The sequence below is a fragment of the Lepisma saccharinum genome, chromosome 20, assembly GCF_977018435.1.
Source record: "Lepisma saccharinum chromosome 20, izLepSacc3.1, whole genome shotgun sequence".
NCBI classification, from domain to species: Eukaryota; Metazoa; Arthropoda; class Insecta; order Zygentoma; family Lepismatidae; genus Lepisma; species Lepisma saccharinum.
Window position 1 is genome coordinate 56,477,610 of NC_139248.1, and position 17,026 is coordinate 56,494,635.

Genomic DNA, 17,026 nt, shown 5'->3' on the forward strand with positions numbered 1-17,026 from the left:
ACCACTGATGAAATTCTGTTTCCCGAAGACTTTGTAGTGTACTGTATAGTGTACGGCCTATGCCCTTTAAATACACCATAGTAAACGTTTTTTTTCTATAAACGGAGTTTTAATGCACTTTCTACTGTTCTTTTAGGTTATTTCAGTTAATCCGGACTTTCTTTAAACCGGTCAACTTATCCCTCACATTTGTCCGAATTAACGAGGTTTTACTGTAATTGATTCTAGCATCGCGTGAGCTGCATATGGCTCGTGCACATAAAATAGTTAAAAATAACATTTTTCATGTAATTGAACATTTTTTCAACGTTTTTATTATATTCTCGTATTGTTGAAACATCGTGGGTCCCAGGTAATTTTTCGATTGTGCGTGTTAAAATGTGTAATGTACGTTACTTGGGAAGGGGCGCTAAGGATAATTTACTGTTGGCTAGAGCTAATGAAAATCGATACAAATAACATACAAATTGATGATAAAAATTTATATTATAACACATTTGATTAAACGAAAAACACACAGTCCAAAATTACATACAAAAATATACAGAAATTAATTTGCATATAAAGCACACAGAGAACTTTAGATATAATTTTACATCTCCCGAAGAGCAATCGATTGGTTGTCTTTCAGTGGTTGATGAAAATAATTACTTCCGATCCAGCAACGTAAACTGCAAAGGCTTCTTTGGAGTGCAGAGAATTTTGCTGGAATATTCCATTTCTCCATAGTGATATTCTATCTGGAAGTTCTGGATCATCTGAAAGAACGAAACACAGGTTCTCAGACAATTGTGCTGATAGCCTAATCCTAGGGTGACCAGACTTTCTGAAACGAAAAGCAGGACATCCATGGATGCGTACGGGGAAGATTGCAGATATACATTAAAAAGCATAGGTTTAAGTGCACCTCCTCCCTCTTTGGCAAAGAAAAAGTCATACAATTCTCTTTAATCTGTTTTCTTCTTGATTTGATTTCATTTTTTTATATTTAACGTCATCTTCCTCTCACTATTGGCTAATTGAACCAATTGATATGAGTGATGATATGATTACATCCATGAATGGTCACTCACGAAGAACATCCATGCCCACGGCGGGATTCAACTCCAGGACCTCTGGCGTCCTAGTGTTCAACCACGGAGGTCTTCCCTTCTTACACATTCTCTTTTCTTTTCTCACTTTTTCGTTTCTCCTCTTCCTCATCTTTTTAATTTTACAGATTAACATTCCTATCTCTCTCATTCTTATTTTTTTTTGTCTTTCCTTACTTTCATATCATAAAACATCCATACATTGTGAAAAAATATTAATATATTAATCAATTCTGAGAATATATTTCTCTCTTGCCGCAGCTGAAGTATATTCCTCCATTATCATCTCACCAACGCATCAACAAACGGGCGTATCCAGAAATAAAATTTGGGAAGGGATGCCCATTCCCCAATACCAATGGCATTCTCCCCCCCATATCAAGTATTTAATTACGACAGTGTGTCTATTACTATCCTATTAAATGCTATTAATTATAATAATAAAAATTACTAAACACAAAGTGAATCATAGTTATCTAGAAATCGTGTTTCACCCACTGACAAATAGTGTTTTTTACTGCCTGGTAAAGTTTGCAATATATTGTTTTTAGTATTTCAACACCGCATGTATTATTCTGACAAAAATAAAACTTTACTAGCTGTACCAAAACAGTATCTCACAGCGCACTTCGACATGGCTAAAGATAGGGCTGAATTTACCGTATGACCAAGGGTGGATTAAAGGGGGGCGGAGGGGGCGACCGCCCTCTCCGAGGTCCTTGAGGGGGGGTCGTGGGTGACTTCAACCGAGGACCTATTTTATATTATCACTAGCTGATTACCCGGCGTAAAAACTTTTACAAATTCACTATAACATTAAAATTAACTCAAAACTTGATTATAAACAACCTTTTTAGTTTCACCTCCAGGAGCAAGAATAAATAAATTGAACAGCATTGGGAGTGTCACTATTCATCTTAGCGACCCCGAAAACTATGGATTCCACACTAATATAGATCGCTTTACATGTCACCCCCTTCCCAGAAATCCACATGCAATTCTCGTGGCACACCATCAGCACAGGTTTGCGGTTAATATGTGGTGTGGGATAGTGCATGACCATTTCATTAGGCCGTACATTTTCCCTGTTCGCCTGGGTGGTGGCACATATCACATTTCGTCGTGATGTTTTGCCTGACCTGTTGGAGGACGTGCCCTTGGCACTGAGGCAAGAACAATGGTTCCAACACGATTGTGCAACACCACATTTCGACCAAAATGTGCGTCACTTCCTTAATGGCTTGTTCCACAATCGGTGTATTGGTAGGGGTGGGCCTGTGCCGTGGCGAGCAAGATCGCCGGACATCACTCCCCTGGATATCTCTCTATGGGGAGAGATGAAACGCCTCGCATACAAAACCCCTGTCGTGTCAGCCAAGGATCTCGTTGCATGCATTAATGTCGCCGCAGCGACATAGCAAACACCGCGGGATTGTTTGCTCGCACTAGACAATCGTTGATTCGGCGTTGTCATATCTGTGTGAAGTTAATGGCCGACAGTTTGAAAATCGTCAGGGGTGGGGTTCCCTCGGCACCTCCACTCTGCACACAATGAACATGTGGACACATATGCAACCTCGCGCACCACCACAACCATCTTTGTTTATCTACGCAATGGTGATGTCCACTACGGATATTCGTTTTCTTCTTGGTTGTGAGTATCCACATATCACATTTCGTGGATTACACATCTCGCTAAACCCTTCACTACCCCCATGACTTCAACAGACCCATTCGCTTCCTTTGGTGAATCCCTTGGGCATCAACTTCACACATCTGCCATGTGCTTTTTTTAATAGCGCATGACGCATTCCTTTGTGGAACGCCCTTCGCCGCGGTCATATGGTTAGCCGTTGTGCCACTATTTCCTTGTAAACATAATTTTCGCACTTAGTTCCACTTCAATAAATTTGAATGGGTGCCGTTTTCGGCATTTTATCACATGGACTTCTGTGTTTATTTTCACTTGTAGAATAATCTCCTACGCGTTGAAAACGAACTTTAGAAACACCCTGTATATATATATATATATATATACACACAGGGTGTCTCAAACGTAATAGCGCAAACTGACGCAGGTGAAAGTGCACGATAATAGAAGCAAAAATGTCTCAGTAAACATGGGTCTGCAAACGAGCCGTTTCTGAGATAATCGCGAATGTGTGATTACAAGCCACCACTGATTTCATTGTTTGTAAACGTCGTCCTAGTTGGTAAAATGCTAATAATGTGTGCGAATGTGTGGGTACAAGCCGTCACTGACTTCAGTGTTTGTAAATGTCGTCCTAGTTGGTAAAATGCCAATAATACAGTATGAAAAATCAGGAGATCTCATTGCTTTTATTGAACATTCAACGTACTTTAACAAGGAATACAGTACTACATTTAGTATGTTCTACGTTACAATTACTGTACACTCGTACCTGTTAAAGGAGGTGTTCAAAGTGTCGTCCATCCTTCTGGATGCAATACTCTACGCGATTCCGCATTGAGTTTCGAATTCTTTCGAACATTACCGTATCATTTCGGAATTTGTAACAAGCATATACAATTCTCTGTTCCAGTTCTTCAATCGTGTCAACGGGAGTGTTGTACGTACACTACGCTTTTGCGGTGACCCCAGACACAAAAATACAAATGATTTTGATCCGGTGACCTTGGAGGCCACAGTACAGGCCCGCCTCGACCTATCCATCTTTGATGATATCTGCATGTTAGATGTCGTCTCACAGCAGCAGCAGCAAAATGTGCCGGTGCTCCATCATGCATGTAGCACATACTCAGACGTGGATCAAGGGGAACATCCTCAAGCAATCCAGGAAGATCATGCCGCAAAACCGGAAGGTACCTCGGTCTATTGAGTCTTCTTGGAAGAATGTGTGGTCCAATGAGAGGATTACCTAGTACCCCTAAACCACATTCAATGAGAAACGTTGCTGATGTGGTGCCACATGAACAACATGTGGGTTTAGAACACTCCAAACATGAGAATTATGAAAATTAAAAATTCCATCACGTGTAAACCCCGCATCGCCTGTAAATAAAATGTTACTTGCAAGACGAGGGTTGAGAACAACCTGTTGTTGCATCCACTGACAAGACGTCACTCTAGGAACACAATTCGCATCACTGAGACACTGAACTCGTTGGAGCTGGTAAGGGTAGAATTGCGATGTAAAATTATCCATACACTACTGCGCCTGTTTCTTGCACTTGTGCGGAAATTCTCCTCGTCGAGGTTCCTGGCGAGTGTTCTACAGCTTCCAACACCATGTCCTCAACTTCAGGCGTAATGCGTGCAGGTCTACCTGGTTTCCTACCATGTTCGAAGCTCCCATGTTCTTTGAGGCGCTGATGTACCCTAGTAAACGTGCGACTCTCGGGGTGCCTTCGAGGAGGGTATTTTCCTTGGTACAAGCGTGCATCCTCCCGTGCATTGCCGTTAGCCAAACCATACACAAAATGCATATTTGCATACTCTTTGTTGCTTTAAGGTTCCATTTTCACTACGCAGTCCGGGACAACTGATGTGACTCTCACAGTACGATTATGCTGTGTACTGATTGTATCCATACAACGTCACCTCTCGGAAATGTTCTGTTTGATTGCAACGCCACCTCTCGGAAATGTTCTGTTTTGTAAACAAAGAGTAAACCTCGGACCGCCCAAGGAGTAAAGCACTCGGTGTTTTACAAAATGCAATCTATGCCGGCTTGTACCCACACATTCACACACATTATTAGCATTTTACCAACTAGGATGAAGTTTACAAACAATGAAATCAGTGGCGGCTTGTAATCAAACATTCGCGATTATCTCGAAAACGGCTCGTTTGCAGACACATGTTTACTGAGACATTTTTGCTTCTATTATCGTGTACTTTCACCTGTGTCAGTTTGCGCTATTACTTATGAGACACCCTGTATTATATATAATTTTATATATATATATCGTATATATCTTACAGATTGCAAAATTGCCTTACCTTAGCAAGAACAACTTCAATTTCTAGCTCAGCGAATCGGCGACCGATGCACATTCTTGGTCCAAACCCAAAGGGCAAGGAAACGAACGGGTTAGGCTTCGAGCTGAAAGGACATTCTTCGCCTGGGGACTGAGATGACTGGTTCTTCCTGGTATTCAGCCATCTCTCCGGAATGAACTTGCTGGCTTGAGCAAAGAATTCATCCTCATTACTCAACATGAAGTTTGGCATCAATATAACCGTCTGAAAGAAAGATGAAAGATTAAAATATTACAAGAGTCAAACGAGAATCTGAAAAGTACAATAGAAATTGTAGGACAGACTATGTACGAGAGGTCAAATTCACATGAGGTATCAACTGTAATTTACAAAATGACCTCAAGGCTGCAACACTAATCAAGTGAGCTTCTAAGCGCCATTTTTGTCATTTTAAAGATGGCCCCTCCTGTACACACTTGCACCAGTGAAGAGAAGTGGTTTCTTGCCCTCTGTCAGTCTAAAACTTGCAGAAATTTCTCGGCAAATGAAAATGCAATATCTCAGTTCATGCTTACTGCACCAGCAAGTTGAGTAATGAAGGAGAAAGTTCGACAATGACGTCAGTTTGCAGGCAGAGGGTTGGAAATGCCTTCGCAGTGGCTCAAGTGACTGCACGTGGACCCAAAAGACTTCTTCTTCTGAAGGTATACAGGTCCTAACTCAAATTATCAAATATATGTATGTATTGATCAGCAATAGATCTGTGCTGACATGGAGCAAACTTGTGCAACCTTACATACAGAAATCTACTATATGAGAAACAAAAATTAAGGTTTTCATTTTAATGTATGATAAAGTGAATCTGTGACAAACAAATATAAGAGTCGAGGTTATTATCGTATACATTCTTCATTCGTTTCGCATATATTTATATGTGTAATTTGTCCATTGCGCCACACTCAAATACTTTTGATTGATTTGCTTTATTTCACGGTAGACGCATTTCAACTGAAAGTGAGAAAAACTAGAAGTTTTCTTACAGGATATTTTCCATTGTAAAACTTCCATTGGGGCTAGGTCATTACAATGTTCAAATGTATTTCCTACTTTAGTAAGATCGCAAGATTACTTTATTATAGTGTGTTCTAAAATCATTGGAGTGTGTAACTTCGATGATAAAACCTTCTACCACACATTTTTTTTCAAATTTGCCTTTGAAATAAATGGCTCCACCACATCCTGTTTTACAAGATCGACTTAAAGCTATGCAGTCTCATATCCTGATACCACCTCAACTTCCTCCTCCTGATTTTCGTTCCCCATTCAACACATTACCTCCAACACCTTCTTTAACATACCATCCATCTTTACAAACAGCTGTTCCGTCTGGTTCCCAGTTTAGTCGATCTAACTCGTTAAGACCTCGGACAAATTTGGCATTGCCATCTCAAAGACAAGGTTCGGTTACAAGGGGTCACTCCCAGATCTGACTAGATCAATAATGGTCACTGATAATTTTTTACTAAGTAATTGACCAATTATAAGTCGCCCATTTATTTCCTTCCTCCTTTTTGCACGCTTTTACTGAATCACCCTGCAAATAAGACCCCACGCATCCTTCAACACTAGTTTGAAATTTTCGGACCACCTACTTACACCTTTAGGTATCCTGTATCCGCCCAAAACCATGTCTTTTGGCGCTGTCCTATTGTTGCCAGGAAATACAGGGGTGAGTCTAAGGATAAACAATACAAGAACATCACTTGGAGAACTTAAATATTAGAGTGGTTACTTTCTCGAAAGTTAGGCTTAAACAATGTCCCTTTGTACTGAATATAGTCTCCACTTTAGGGACGGAACAAGGGTATCCTCAATTAAATGGCGTTGAGGTAACGCAGTGGCTTTCGAATCAACGTATCCGGGGTTCGATTTAAGGTGGAGACACATTTCACAATGGTTCAGAGACCACTTTAAAACTATAGGTACAGTCTCGATTAGCCTACATGAGCAGAAAATAGACTTGAAGCAAACGTTTGACGTACACATCCGCAACATACCCATACTATCTCAGTACGGTTCACACATAGACGGTGTCCGAGCTAGAAGTATACAAAAATACATATATTGGAGCATCAGTGAAGTTTATTAACTTCCTTGTCCCGAACTAGACGTTTTTATGTACGCTGGTAGAAGAAAAGTCAGATTATTTTCATAACAACTCCAGCTGACCGCGTGAGTCCAGTTAGTGAGCCTACCAACAGCCCAGAGCGCGAGCAACAGGGATAGCGATAGGTGCTGGGTAGAGATGACGCCAGCTGCTCGTTTGTTGATTGGCTGCTCCGGGACTTATGACTCGCTCCAAAGCTGCCAATGCAAAACAGCCAGAGATGTTACGAAAGTAATCTCACTCTACGTACACCTCATCAGTTGTAGCTCGCCAGATATCCAAACGATACTCCAGCTCGTGCCAAGTGTTGACCAGCATTTGAGGTGTTATTAGCGCAACGATACGCTGTCTCAAATCACCCACATTGTGAACTTTCCTCTTGTATACAACATCTTCAATGAAGCCCCACACAAAAAAATCTATTGGTATCAAATCTGGGGATCTGCGCATGCGTGACTCAACAGCACTGTTGATCGTACAAGTGAACTACTGAAATCTGGGATCGATGATCTATCGAATTAGCTTCATTCACTACGAGACAATATAAGGAGTCGCTTTCGCATTATAAGCAGTTGTTTTCGTATACCTCTAGCCCGGATATCCTGTATTACTTACAAGCCCATGTGGTAGGAAGGTGACATATAATAACAATTAAAATATCTTGTAAAGTGGTGGATAGAGCCCAAACAATCCAAAACATAAAACTTATTCTTCGGAAATGTATACAAAAGCAAGTTATACAGTACACGAAGATGGTTAGTGAACTGTATTTAGAATAGTCTATCTCGTAGAATTAATTAACATAACTATCATGGTTCATACAACAGTCAGGCATAAGGGCCTCCGGGATGGAGTAGTAGTAGCGTGGTCGCCTTGTACTCTCGGTTTACCAACAGTGCCTAAACATTTCCTCAGTTTAGCAACAACTGTCTTAACTTCCTCCCCCGCTTATCAACAACTATCGTAATCAGAGTGAATAAACATCACGATTTTTATTTAAAAAATATTTTTTTGTTGACTTTTTAAAATTAAATCAGATTGTTTTGATTTAAATCGATTTTCTTATTTTTTAAAAAGCATGCTAAAAATTTGTTTTTGGCACCATACATATAGATACATATTTTTTATAGAAAGGCTTTTTCTGGTAAACGGCCCTGTAAACTATTTGAATAGTTTGATTAAAACAAATAAAAAAAATATGTGTAAATATATATATTTTGATTTCTGATACTGTGTATATATGAACCTACTATGGAAATGTTTTTTGGGTGTGTTAATGAGACCCTAATATTTTCAGTAACTTTTCTTCCAGTAGAAATAAAACATTCTGGATGTACTATATAATAGAAAGTATTTTTTTACATTTTTGGGTACTTGAATTTTGGTGTTTGTTTTCATGATAGTTTGTAAAATATCAGCTGCCATGTTTATCTATAGTTTAATAAAAATAACACTATTTACATTTTAACACGATTAATATTTTGTATATTATTTTACACCAAATGTTTGTTATTTTTGCCAATAAAAATTATTCGATTTTAAATCAAGATAAATTTAAGTAAACATATTACATTTGCGTTACGTATAAGCTTCACCCCATCAGTACATATATATTTTGTTTCCTTTATTTCCTTTCTTAGAGCCTAATAAAGACCATTAAATGATTACAAGATTAATGTACTTTCACCAAAAGTGGTTCTGATATTTACAAAACTCTCATGTACATTATTTTATAAATTATTTCTTGAAAGTGATTAAAATGAATCAACCTTGATCGTAACCCTTCTTCCGTTAACCAACAACTTGCTTAGGGATCTACCGTTTACCAACAACTATCTTACCCTACCTTCTGTTTATCAACGAATAGTTTGGTACTCATTCTGTCTCTCAACAACTGGCTTACTGATTTTTCTGTATGCCACCTGCCGACCTTCATGACGAGGCTGTTAGCACAGCGAGCTATGACAACAGGGGTCCCGGATCCGAATCCCACCGTGTGTGTTCCTTTATAAATTTCATCATATCATCACTCATCCTCATCTTCGACATTATCCAAAAGATGGGCAAGAACAAAGTAAAACAAACCCAATGAATGAATCAGTGTTTACCGACAACTACCTTAACGCTTCTGATTTTAAACTTAACCGTTTTGTTTATCAACAACTAGTTTGTTGCTCATTCAACTTAGTGACAACTGCGCTCCTTCGGTTTACCAATAACTGGCTTGTGCTAATTGTGTTTCTCCTACAACTGGATTCACTTCCATTGTGTTTTACCAACTATCATAAGCGTGCGCACACCCTCCGATTAAGGGAGGGAAGGGGCAAAGGCCTCGATGAAAGTTCAATCGGAGAAAGAGAGAATTCATTTCATCTCACTATTTCATTGTATTGATGGATCTGGAACAGGGGCTTATATACAGAAGGTTGTTCGCTTTATATCCGACCATGTTTGATGGGTACTCACCTTAAGAGATACCGCGCCGCCACCACCGATCATGTTCTATTGGACCCCCAGCATTGTGGACTATCGCCTGGCATCGCAGTTTCCATTGCAGCAAGCTCCGGCGCAGGACAGACATGGAAATTCTGACCCACTCCTCCCTGCAAGCTTTCCATAGACCATCCAGGGTGCGCGGGCGGCGATGTTGAAGACGTAGTTTCAACAGTCCAAATGCGCAAAAATCCATTGGACTGGCATCTGGGCTTTTCACAGGAATGTCTTCAAACGGAATGACACGAATTCCTAATTCCTCTGCCATTTCTTGATGAAAACGTAGTGATGTTCTGGCGGTATGACTCGAAGCCTTGTCCATCACCTGGTTCGCGTCCATTCCATACAATTTTGGGATGTCTCTCCGATAGATAGGTGTCAGAATGGAGTCTTGGAAGTATCTGGCATTCACTTTCACGTTTTTGTCCACCTTGCGTATCATCAACTTACCCTCATATCCGAATCCCGTCACAACCATAAAGCCACGAAGGAAACCTTCCCTGCACTGACGAACAAAGTTGCTGCGCCCCTTGCCGTCAATGTCACGGTATGTGATCGCCCGAATGTGACCACCAGCAGTGAGATGGACATATGATTCATGCATGGTGACAACTTTCTTCCATTTTGAACCCGCCAGGTACGTTTCATACAGTTTCCTGCAGTTCGTCAATGTGACGCGGTAGAAGGTGGTGTACACGGGCCTTCCGCACACACTTCAACCTGAGGCGCTTGCGAATTGTTTTGTTCACAGTTGACGGTGAGAGGTGAAATCTGTGGGCCATATCACGTTGAGTCGGGGGATTTTCTTGGCACGCCAATCGACGGATCCCCCTTCCCACTACGGGTGACACTTTGCTTGCAGCCCTTCTCCTGGTGGTTTTCGTGGGTGAATGTTTCGCAAGGAGAGCATGTTGTGTGTAACGGGCCACAATAGCTTTCGCAGTAGTCACCCCGAGTGTTAACCCATTCTCCCGACACTGTTTCACAATGCGTACGTATGCAAACTTAGCATGGAAAAGGGCCATTACGTAACCCTCCCAATACCGGTTGATTTTCGGTGCCATTTGATAACATTCACTAACAACACTCACGCACCTACAAGGTCAGACACAACACTCCTCCAGCCAGCAGACCCATAGTTCCAGCATGATACCCCAGGTGGCAGCACAGAATCGACAATGGTCGGATATAAAGCGAACAACCTCTGTAGAGCGTGTCCGGACCCGCCACTTTTGCCATCCAATCGCCCTACTGATTTTCAATGTAAGGACAATTTATTCTGCAGACACATAGAGGCAACACTAACGAATAAAGTGTGTGGGAGTGTTAATAACTGCTAGAGAACAAAGTTGGATAGTACAATTTCGTAGGAAACAATGCACCCCTTCCCCGTAGTTGCTTTGAACTTTCGTGGGATTTTTAAAAAGAGCGTGGCATTATTTAACAACAATTATAAGATTCCTCTACACTTAATTTCTAAGTGAGAGTATTAGGGGGGCAACTACCGCCCTCTTGACCCCTACGTGTGCACGCCTATGCCAACTACGTCTTTCGCCCTCATAGACTTCCAATAATTAAAACTAATTTTCAAAATAATGTAAATATAACCCATAACATAACACTCCAATTAAGAGCTTTTGTAAAGTCACAGACATTTCTGTGTTGTAGCAACCCCTTTGAAATTCAATGGGATCATAACAACCCAGAAGTGTACGTGACTTTACCACCTTAACCTCTTACATATTAATCTCACCTAGCAGATTCCTTGATGCATGCTCTTAGGTAAGGCAATTGCTCCAGATCCTCCGAAGTGATTTCCTTCTTTCCAGGCGGAAGAATGCGACGAACCTCTTCGTGGAGCTTCTGTTGCTTGTCAGGATATTTGGATAATTGGTAGAGAACGTGGGCGACAGAGAGCGACGTCTAGGAAGTAAAGGTAATTCAGCTGCTATGTGTATAATACACTTAGTAAAAATTCATGTCTCTTACCTTAAAAACACAAACAAAAGCGAAAGATCATAACAGGATTACTTTCACTTTGTATATTCTGTCGCTTTTCCACACACACACAATTGTGAATAAATATTTACGTATTATTTTTAAACGTCATAGATTTTTCGTTAGTCACGTATGTGTTCCTCTGTAAAATAAAAAAGTGAAGAGAGGAAAAGAGAGAACGTCAGCAGAGGGTTGTGTGGAAGGATAGAGCAAGAGAGAATGTCAAGAGAAAGCTGTGTAGGACGAAGAAAATGTCAACAGAGAATTGTGTGGAAGGAAAACGAGAAATGTAGAGAACATCAACAGAGGGCTGTGTGGAGGAGGAAAGAAAGCGAGGAAGGAAAATAACGTCAATAGAGCGCAGTGTAGAAGGAAAGAAAGTGAGAAATGGAGATAACTCAATTGAAGGTTGTGTGGAATGAAGAGAGAAAGGAAGAAACCAAGGAAGACAACGTCAACACAGAATTGTTTTGATTGATTGGTTGAATTAGGTTAGTTTACGTCGCTTTGTGTCACATTTTGATAATCGCGACAATGAGGCTGAGTGATATGATTAAATTGATGAAGGGACACTAAAAAAGAACACCCATGGTCAGGACGAAATTTGAACCCCAACGTCATAGCGTGTTGTGATAACCACTACGCCACGGAGGTCCGCAACAAAGGGCTATGTGGAAGGAAATAGAGAAATGAGTATAAAGTCAATAGAGAGCTATGTGGAGGGGTAAAAGAAGGGAGGAAGGACGATAACGTTCACAGAGCACTGTGTGGAATGAAGGAAAGAGAGATATGAAGAAATCGCCAACTGAAGGCTGTGTGGAAAGAAGGGAACGTCCACAGAGGGTTATGTGGAAGGAAGGTAAAAGATAGAAATGAAAAAAGCGAGATTATGGAAGGGGAAAGAAAGCAAAGAAGGAAAGATAACGTCAACAGAGCGCTGTGTGGAAGGAAAGAGAAAGATTAAGAGAACGTCAATAGATAGATTGCAATAGGTAGATTCTCAAAGGGGAAAGGAAGCAAGGAAGGAAGAGAACGTCAACACATGGCTGTGTCGAAACAAAAGGAAAGAGAGAAACGAAGATAACGTCAACAGAAGGCTGTGTAAGAGGGAAAGGAAAGCATAGAAAGAAGAGAACTTCCACAGACGAACGGACGAAAGAAATAAATGAAAAAAAAACGTCACCAGAAGGCTGTGTGGAAGGAGAAAGAATGAGACATAGGAAGAGAATGGTCGGAGGAAAGATAAAGAAATATATTATGAGAAAGGGAATAGAAGACTGTGGGGAAGGAAGAGAGAAAGGATGAGAACGTCAGCAGAAGGCTGTCTGGAAGGGGAAAGGAAACGACGTAGGAAGAGAACGTAAACAGAACGCTGTGTGGAAGGAAAGAAAGAAAGACAGAAGTGAAGAGAAAGGAACAGAAGATTGTGGGAAAGGAAGAGAGACAGGAAGAAAGAGAACGTCAACAGCGGGTTGTGTGGAAGAGAAGGAGAGAGAGAGAGAGAGAGAGAGAGATAGAGAGAGAGGAAGTAATGAAGAGAACCTCGAAATACAGCTGTGTGGAAAGGGAAAGGAAGCGAGGATGAAAGAGAACGTCGACAGAAGGCTGCGCAGAAGGAGGAGAACATGAACAGGGCACTGTGTGAAAGAAAGGGAAACTAAGAGAAAGTCAACATGATTTTGTGTGGAAGGTAAGGGAGAAATGTAGACACATCAACAGGGAGATTGTGTAAGCAACCGAAATAGAGAAATGAAGATAGCACAAGGAATGGCTATGTGGAAGGAGAATGAAAGCGACAGGGGTAGAAAACAATACCTTTGCATGACTTGGTGGGGAAAATGGACTCAGAATATATGGATTAGATTGAATTGGTGTTTTAAGTCCACTTTATACACAGTAAGGTTAATCGGGACTGGACCTACAGTTTAAAGTGAGATCCGAACCACTATGTGCCTCCACCGGGTATCTCAGAATATATGGAAGAAGGTGAAGACGCAGTATTCTGCTTCGGAGCAATATGCTAGGTGGTGATGACATTGTCAGCAGGCGTCGTTGTAAACAGGAAATCAGAAGATAAATGTAAAGCAACTACAACTATGGACTTACCGTGTCTATTCCTGCGGACAGTGTGTCCATGGCCATGATGCAAGCAGTTTTCGTGGTAGGGTCTCTGGAGATGAGTCGTTCTAGCAGGCTCATGTCCTCATCACTGTCTTCTGGTTTGGCCTTCAATCTCTCAACGGCCTTGTTGATGTGCTTGGTGCAGTACCTGATATGTTCAATCGGTAAAATTATCATTCGGTAATAAGATTTTTATGTCAATTTTCTGGCTAACCATAACAATGAGAATGAATTATGATGCAGAGGCACTCACAATGTCCAGTTCAGGAATCGAACCAGACACGTTCGGTGATGAGATAGCGAATTGACAACCTCTTAATTATTGGGTTTCTGCCCTTGTGGTTTTCTTAGTAGTTTGGGGAACAAATAAATTTCTTTAAGACTTCTTTCCACCTGTTATCATTTTAAGTTCCACCATTTGGGGCTTCAGTTTGGTCAAAGTTTAAGTCCATATTACGCTCAGATAGTTTAAGTGGAACTGGACCAAGAATTCAAACTCGGGTTCGAATCGCTGTGAACCATCTACGGGTAATGGAATCCAAGACCTTATGATTTGCAAGGCGACAAGTTAATGACTACGTCATTGTGGAAGCCGTCTGTGCATTCGTGTTTTTTTTTAAAAAAAAACCTGACAGACCAGTATGTATGCAATAATAATATACACGTGATTGCAGGCAGATTTGTGGTGTACCTTGACAGCGGGATAACCGACTGGTGAGAGTAATGAATGTAGCCGATACGAAACCACAGGTTCCAGGGTCGAACCAAAGGTAAAATGTGCTTTTATTCATCGGCACTGTCGCCATAAACCCACAAAATAAAAGAAGGTGCATTTAGAATATCTAGCTGGAAAAAAAGAAGTTAAATATATAGATCAGGAGGTAGCCAAATACATAGATCAGAAGGTAGCCAAATTATGTAGATGGAGAAGTATCGAAATATCTAGACAAGTAGAGAAATAAACAACAAAACAGCGAAATATAAATCTAAAGAGGTAGCAAAATATCTATACAAGGAAGTAGCAAAATATAAAGGTAAAAAAGAAGTAAAATATGAAGACAACGAAGCAGAGGAAAAATAAAAATAGCGCGGTAGCAAAATATGTTGGTAACGAAGTGGCGAAATATAATGCCTACATAGTAGTGTTTACAAAATTATACTATGAAGCCCAGATAGTCGTAACAATTCAAAGCAAGTAGTGTATATTAGCCGTTTCTAAGTCATACTTTGTAGGTATCCCTTTTTTTTATCAATTGAATATCAGTTTTTGACATATTTTGACAATTTTTTGTCGATGTTTTAGCGTTCAGCGATGTTTTAGTACAAATTTTCACTGCACCACTTTTTTCCCCACTCATACTTGGAAGGTATATCACGATCTTACGTGATATAACTTAACCTATCTTTTTTTTCTTACGATTTTTTAATTTTTTGACGATCCTAAGTGATATAACTTAACCTATCATTTTTTTTATTTACGCACCGAACTAACTTACATTGGACTCTGTTTGTTTTAATATTTCAGTATTTTAAGGTTTTCACAAATTTTATATAACCTAAAATGTGTTGGATGTTAATTTTTTTTTTTAGTATGTGGCAATTTTTTTATGAATTTTAAAACTGTTCCGTCACCCTCTCGTTCTTCACGTCGTACGCGAAGGACTTCTCTGCAATGAGGATGACGCTGCACACGGTATCATCGGGCAGCGCGTCGTGGAACTCACAAACGATCTTGATGTTGGTTCGATCGTTCGAACAGATTTCCCCTCAAAAATATACATCGTAAAAAGCTACGCTCTTGTTTTAGGCACTTGCCTTAGGGGTGAGTTGTAATGTTCTCTTCCCCTCTTCTCTTGTGAAAGGCTATGCTGTTGTTTTAGGCACTTGTCTTAGGGTGAGTTGTTGTACTTTATTGCCCGAAATATAGCTCGGTGACCCCCAAACAGATTTTTCCTAAGTCTTACCGTTTCCAAGATAACCCCACTTCCGGTCGCCATTTTCGATTTCCGAACATAGGTTCTATTCATACTTTTTCTCACTTATAGGCGTACGTGATGAATCCGCAAACAGATTTCTCCTAAGTCTTACCGTTTCCAAGATAACCCCACTTCCGGTCGCCATTTTGGATTTCCGAGCATAGGTTCTATTCATACTTTTTCTCACTTATAGGTGTACATGATGAATCCGCAAACAGATTTTTCCCAAGTCTTACCGTGTCCAAGATAACCCCACTTCCGGTCGCCATTTTGGATTTCCGAGCATAGGTTCTATTCATATTTTACTTACATATAGGCGTACGTGATGAATCCGCAAACAGATTTTCCCTAAGTCTTACCGTTTCGAAGATAACCCCACTTCCGGTCGCCATTTTGGATTTCCGAGCATAGCTTCTATTCATACTTTTTCTCACATATAGGTGTACATGATGAATCACCAAACAGATTTTTCCTAAGTCATGAATTGGAGGGTTCTATGACAACCTATATTAATTCTCGTAAGAGAACAGAAAACACACACACACAAAAAAACAATACTGTGCTCACTACAACAAATAGTCTTCTTCAACCACAATCCAACAACCCAAAAATCATCATCCTAACTAGAACCATGTAACTATTTGCCATCTGTTAGAGGTTTTGTGAACTAAGTGGTGCTTTGTTTGTGTGTAAAAAAAAATGCAATGCTTTTTGCACTTGGTTATCATCACCATGTTATTAATTGTTTTTTAAAATTAATTACAACTGAAAACTAATAATTAATATTATCTAAAGTTACTAATTAATATTATACAAGTAATTGATATATTTTTTTTGTTCTTGTTGCTAGTGTTGGGTAATTATAGTTGTTGCAAAATATAGCTCTCGCGTATAACAGTTTCTGAGTTTTGTTGGGTATATAAGAACAATTATACACGACCTCTCTCGGTTCTCCTCCGTAGCCGTGCGTGTTAAGGCGTTCACTCGTTCTTGTCATTGTTCGTTCTACGTGTGGCCTATAGGTTCGAACCCGGTCGTGGTCGAAAGTTTTTCAGTGTGTCTAGGAGTCTTGAACAGTGTATATATTTACTTGTCTGTGTTGAGTCTACGGATTCTGAACGGGCTGGTATAATGTATATGTTGTTCTTGATATATATATATATATGGTGTTCATGTATGTATCCAAAGCACATTGGAAACAATATTCGATCATTAG

The 17,026-nt window shown here is 40.2% G+C and overlaps 1 protein-coding gene across 1 annotated transcript in view; it reads right to left on the reverse strand.

Moving 5' to 3' along the window:
• Window positions 1-426: 426 nt before the first annotated feature.
• The window catches only part of LOC146003632 (putative cytochrome P450 301a1, mitochondrial), an 87,230-nt gene continuing 70,630 nt past the window's right edge, over window positions 427-17,026 (reverse strand). Inside the window, 5 exon segments of the mRNA XM_083141954.1 lie at window positions 427-758; window positions 5,077-5,319; window positions 6,712-6,790; window positions 11,469-11,638; window positions 13,820-13,982. Of these exon segments, the coding sequence (XP_082998080.1) occupies window positions 648-758; window positions 5,077-5,319; window positions 6,712-6,790; window positions 11,469-11,638; window positions 13,820-13,982 (766 nt within the window). The 3' untranslated portion in view covers window positions 427-647.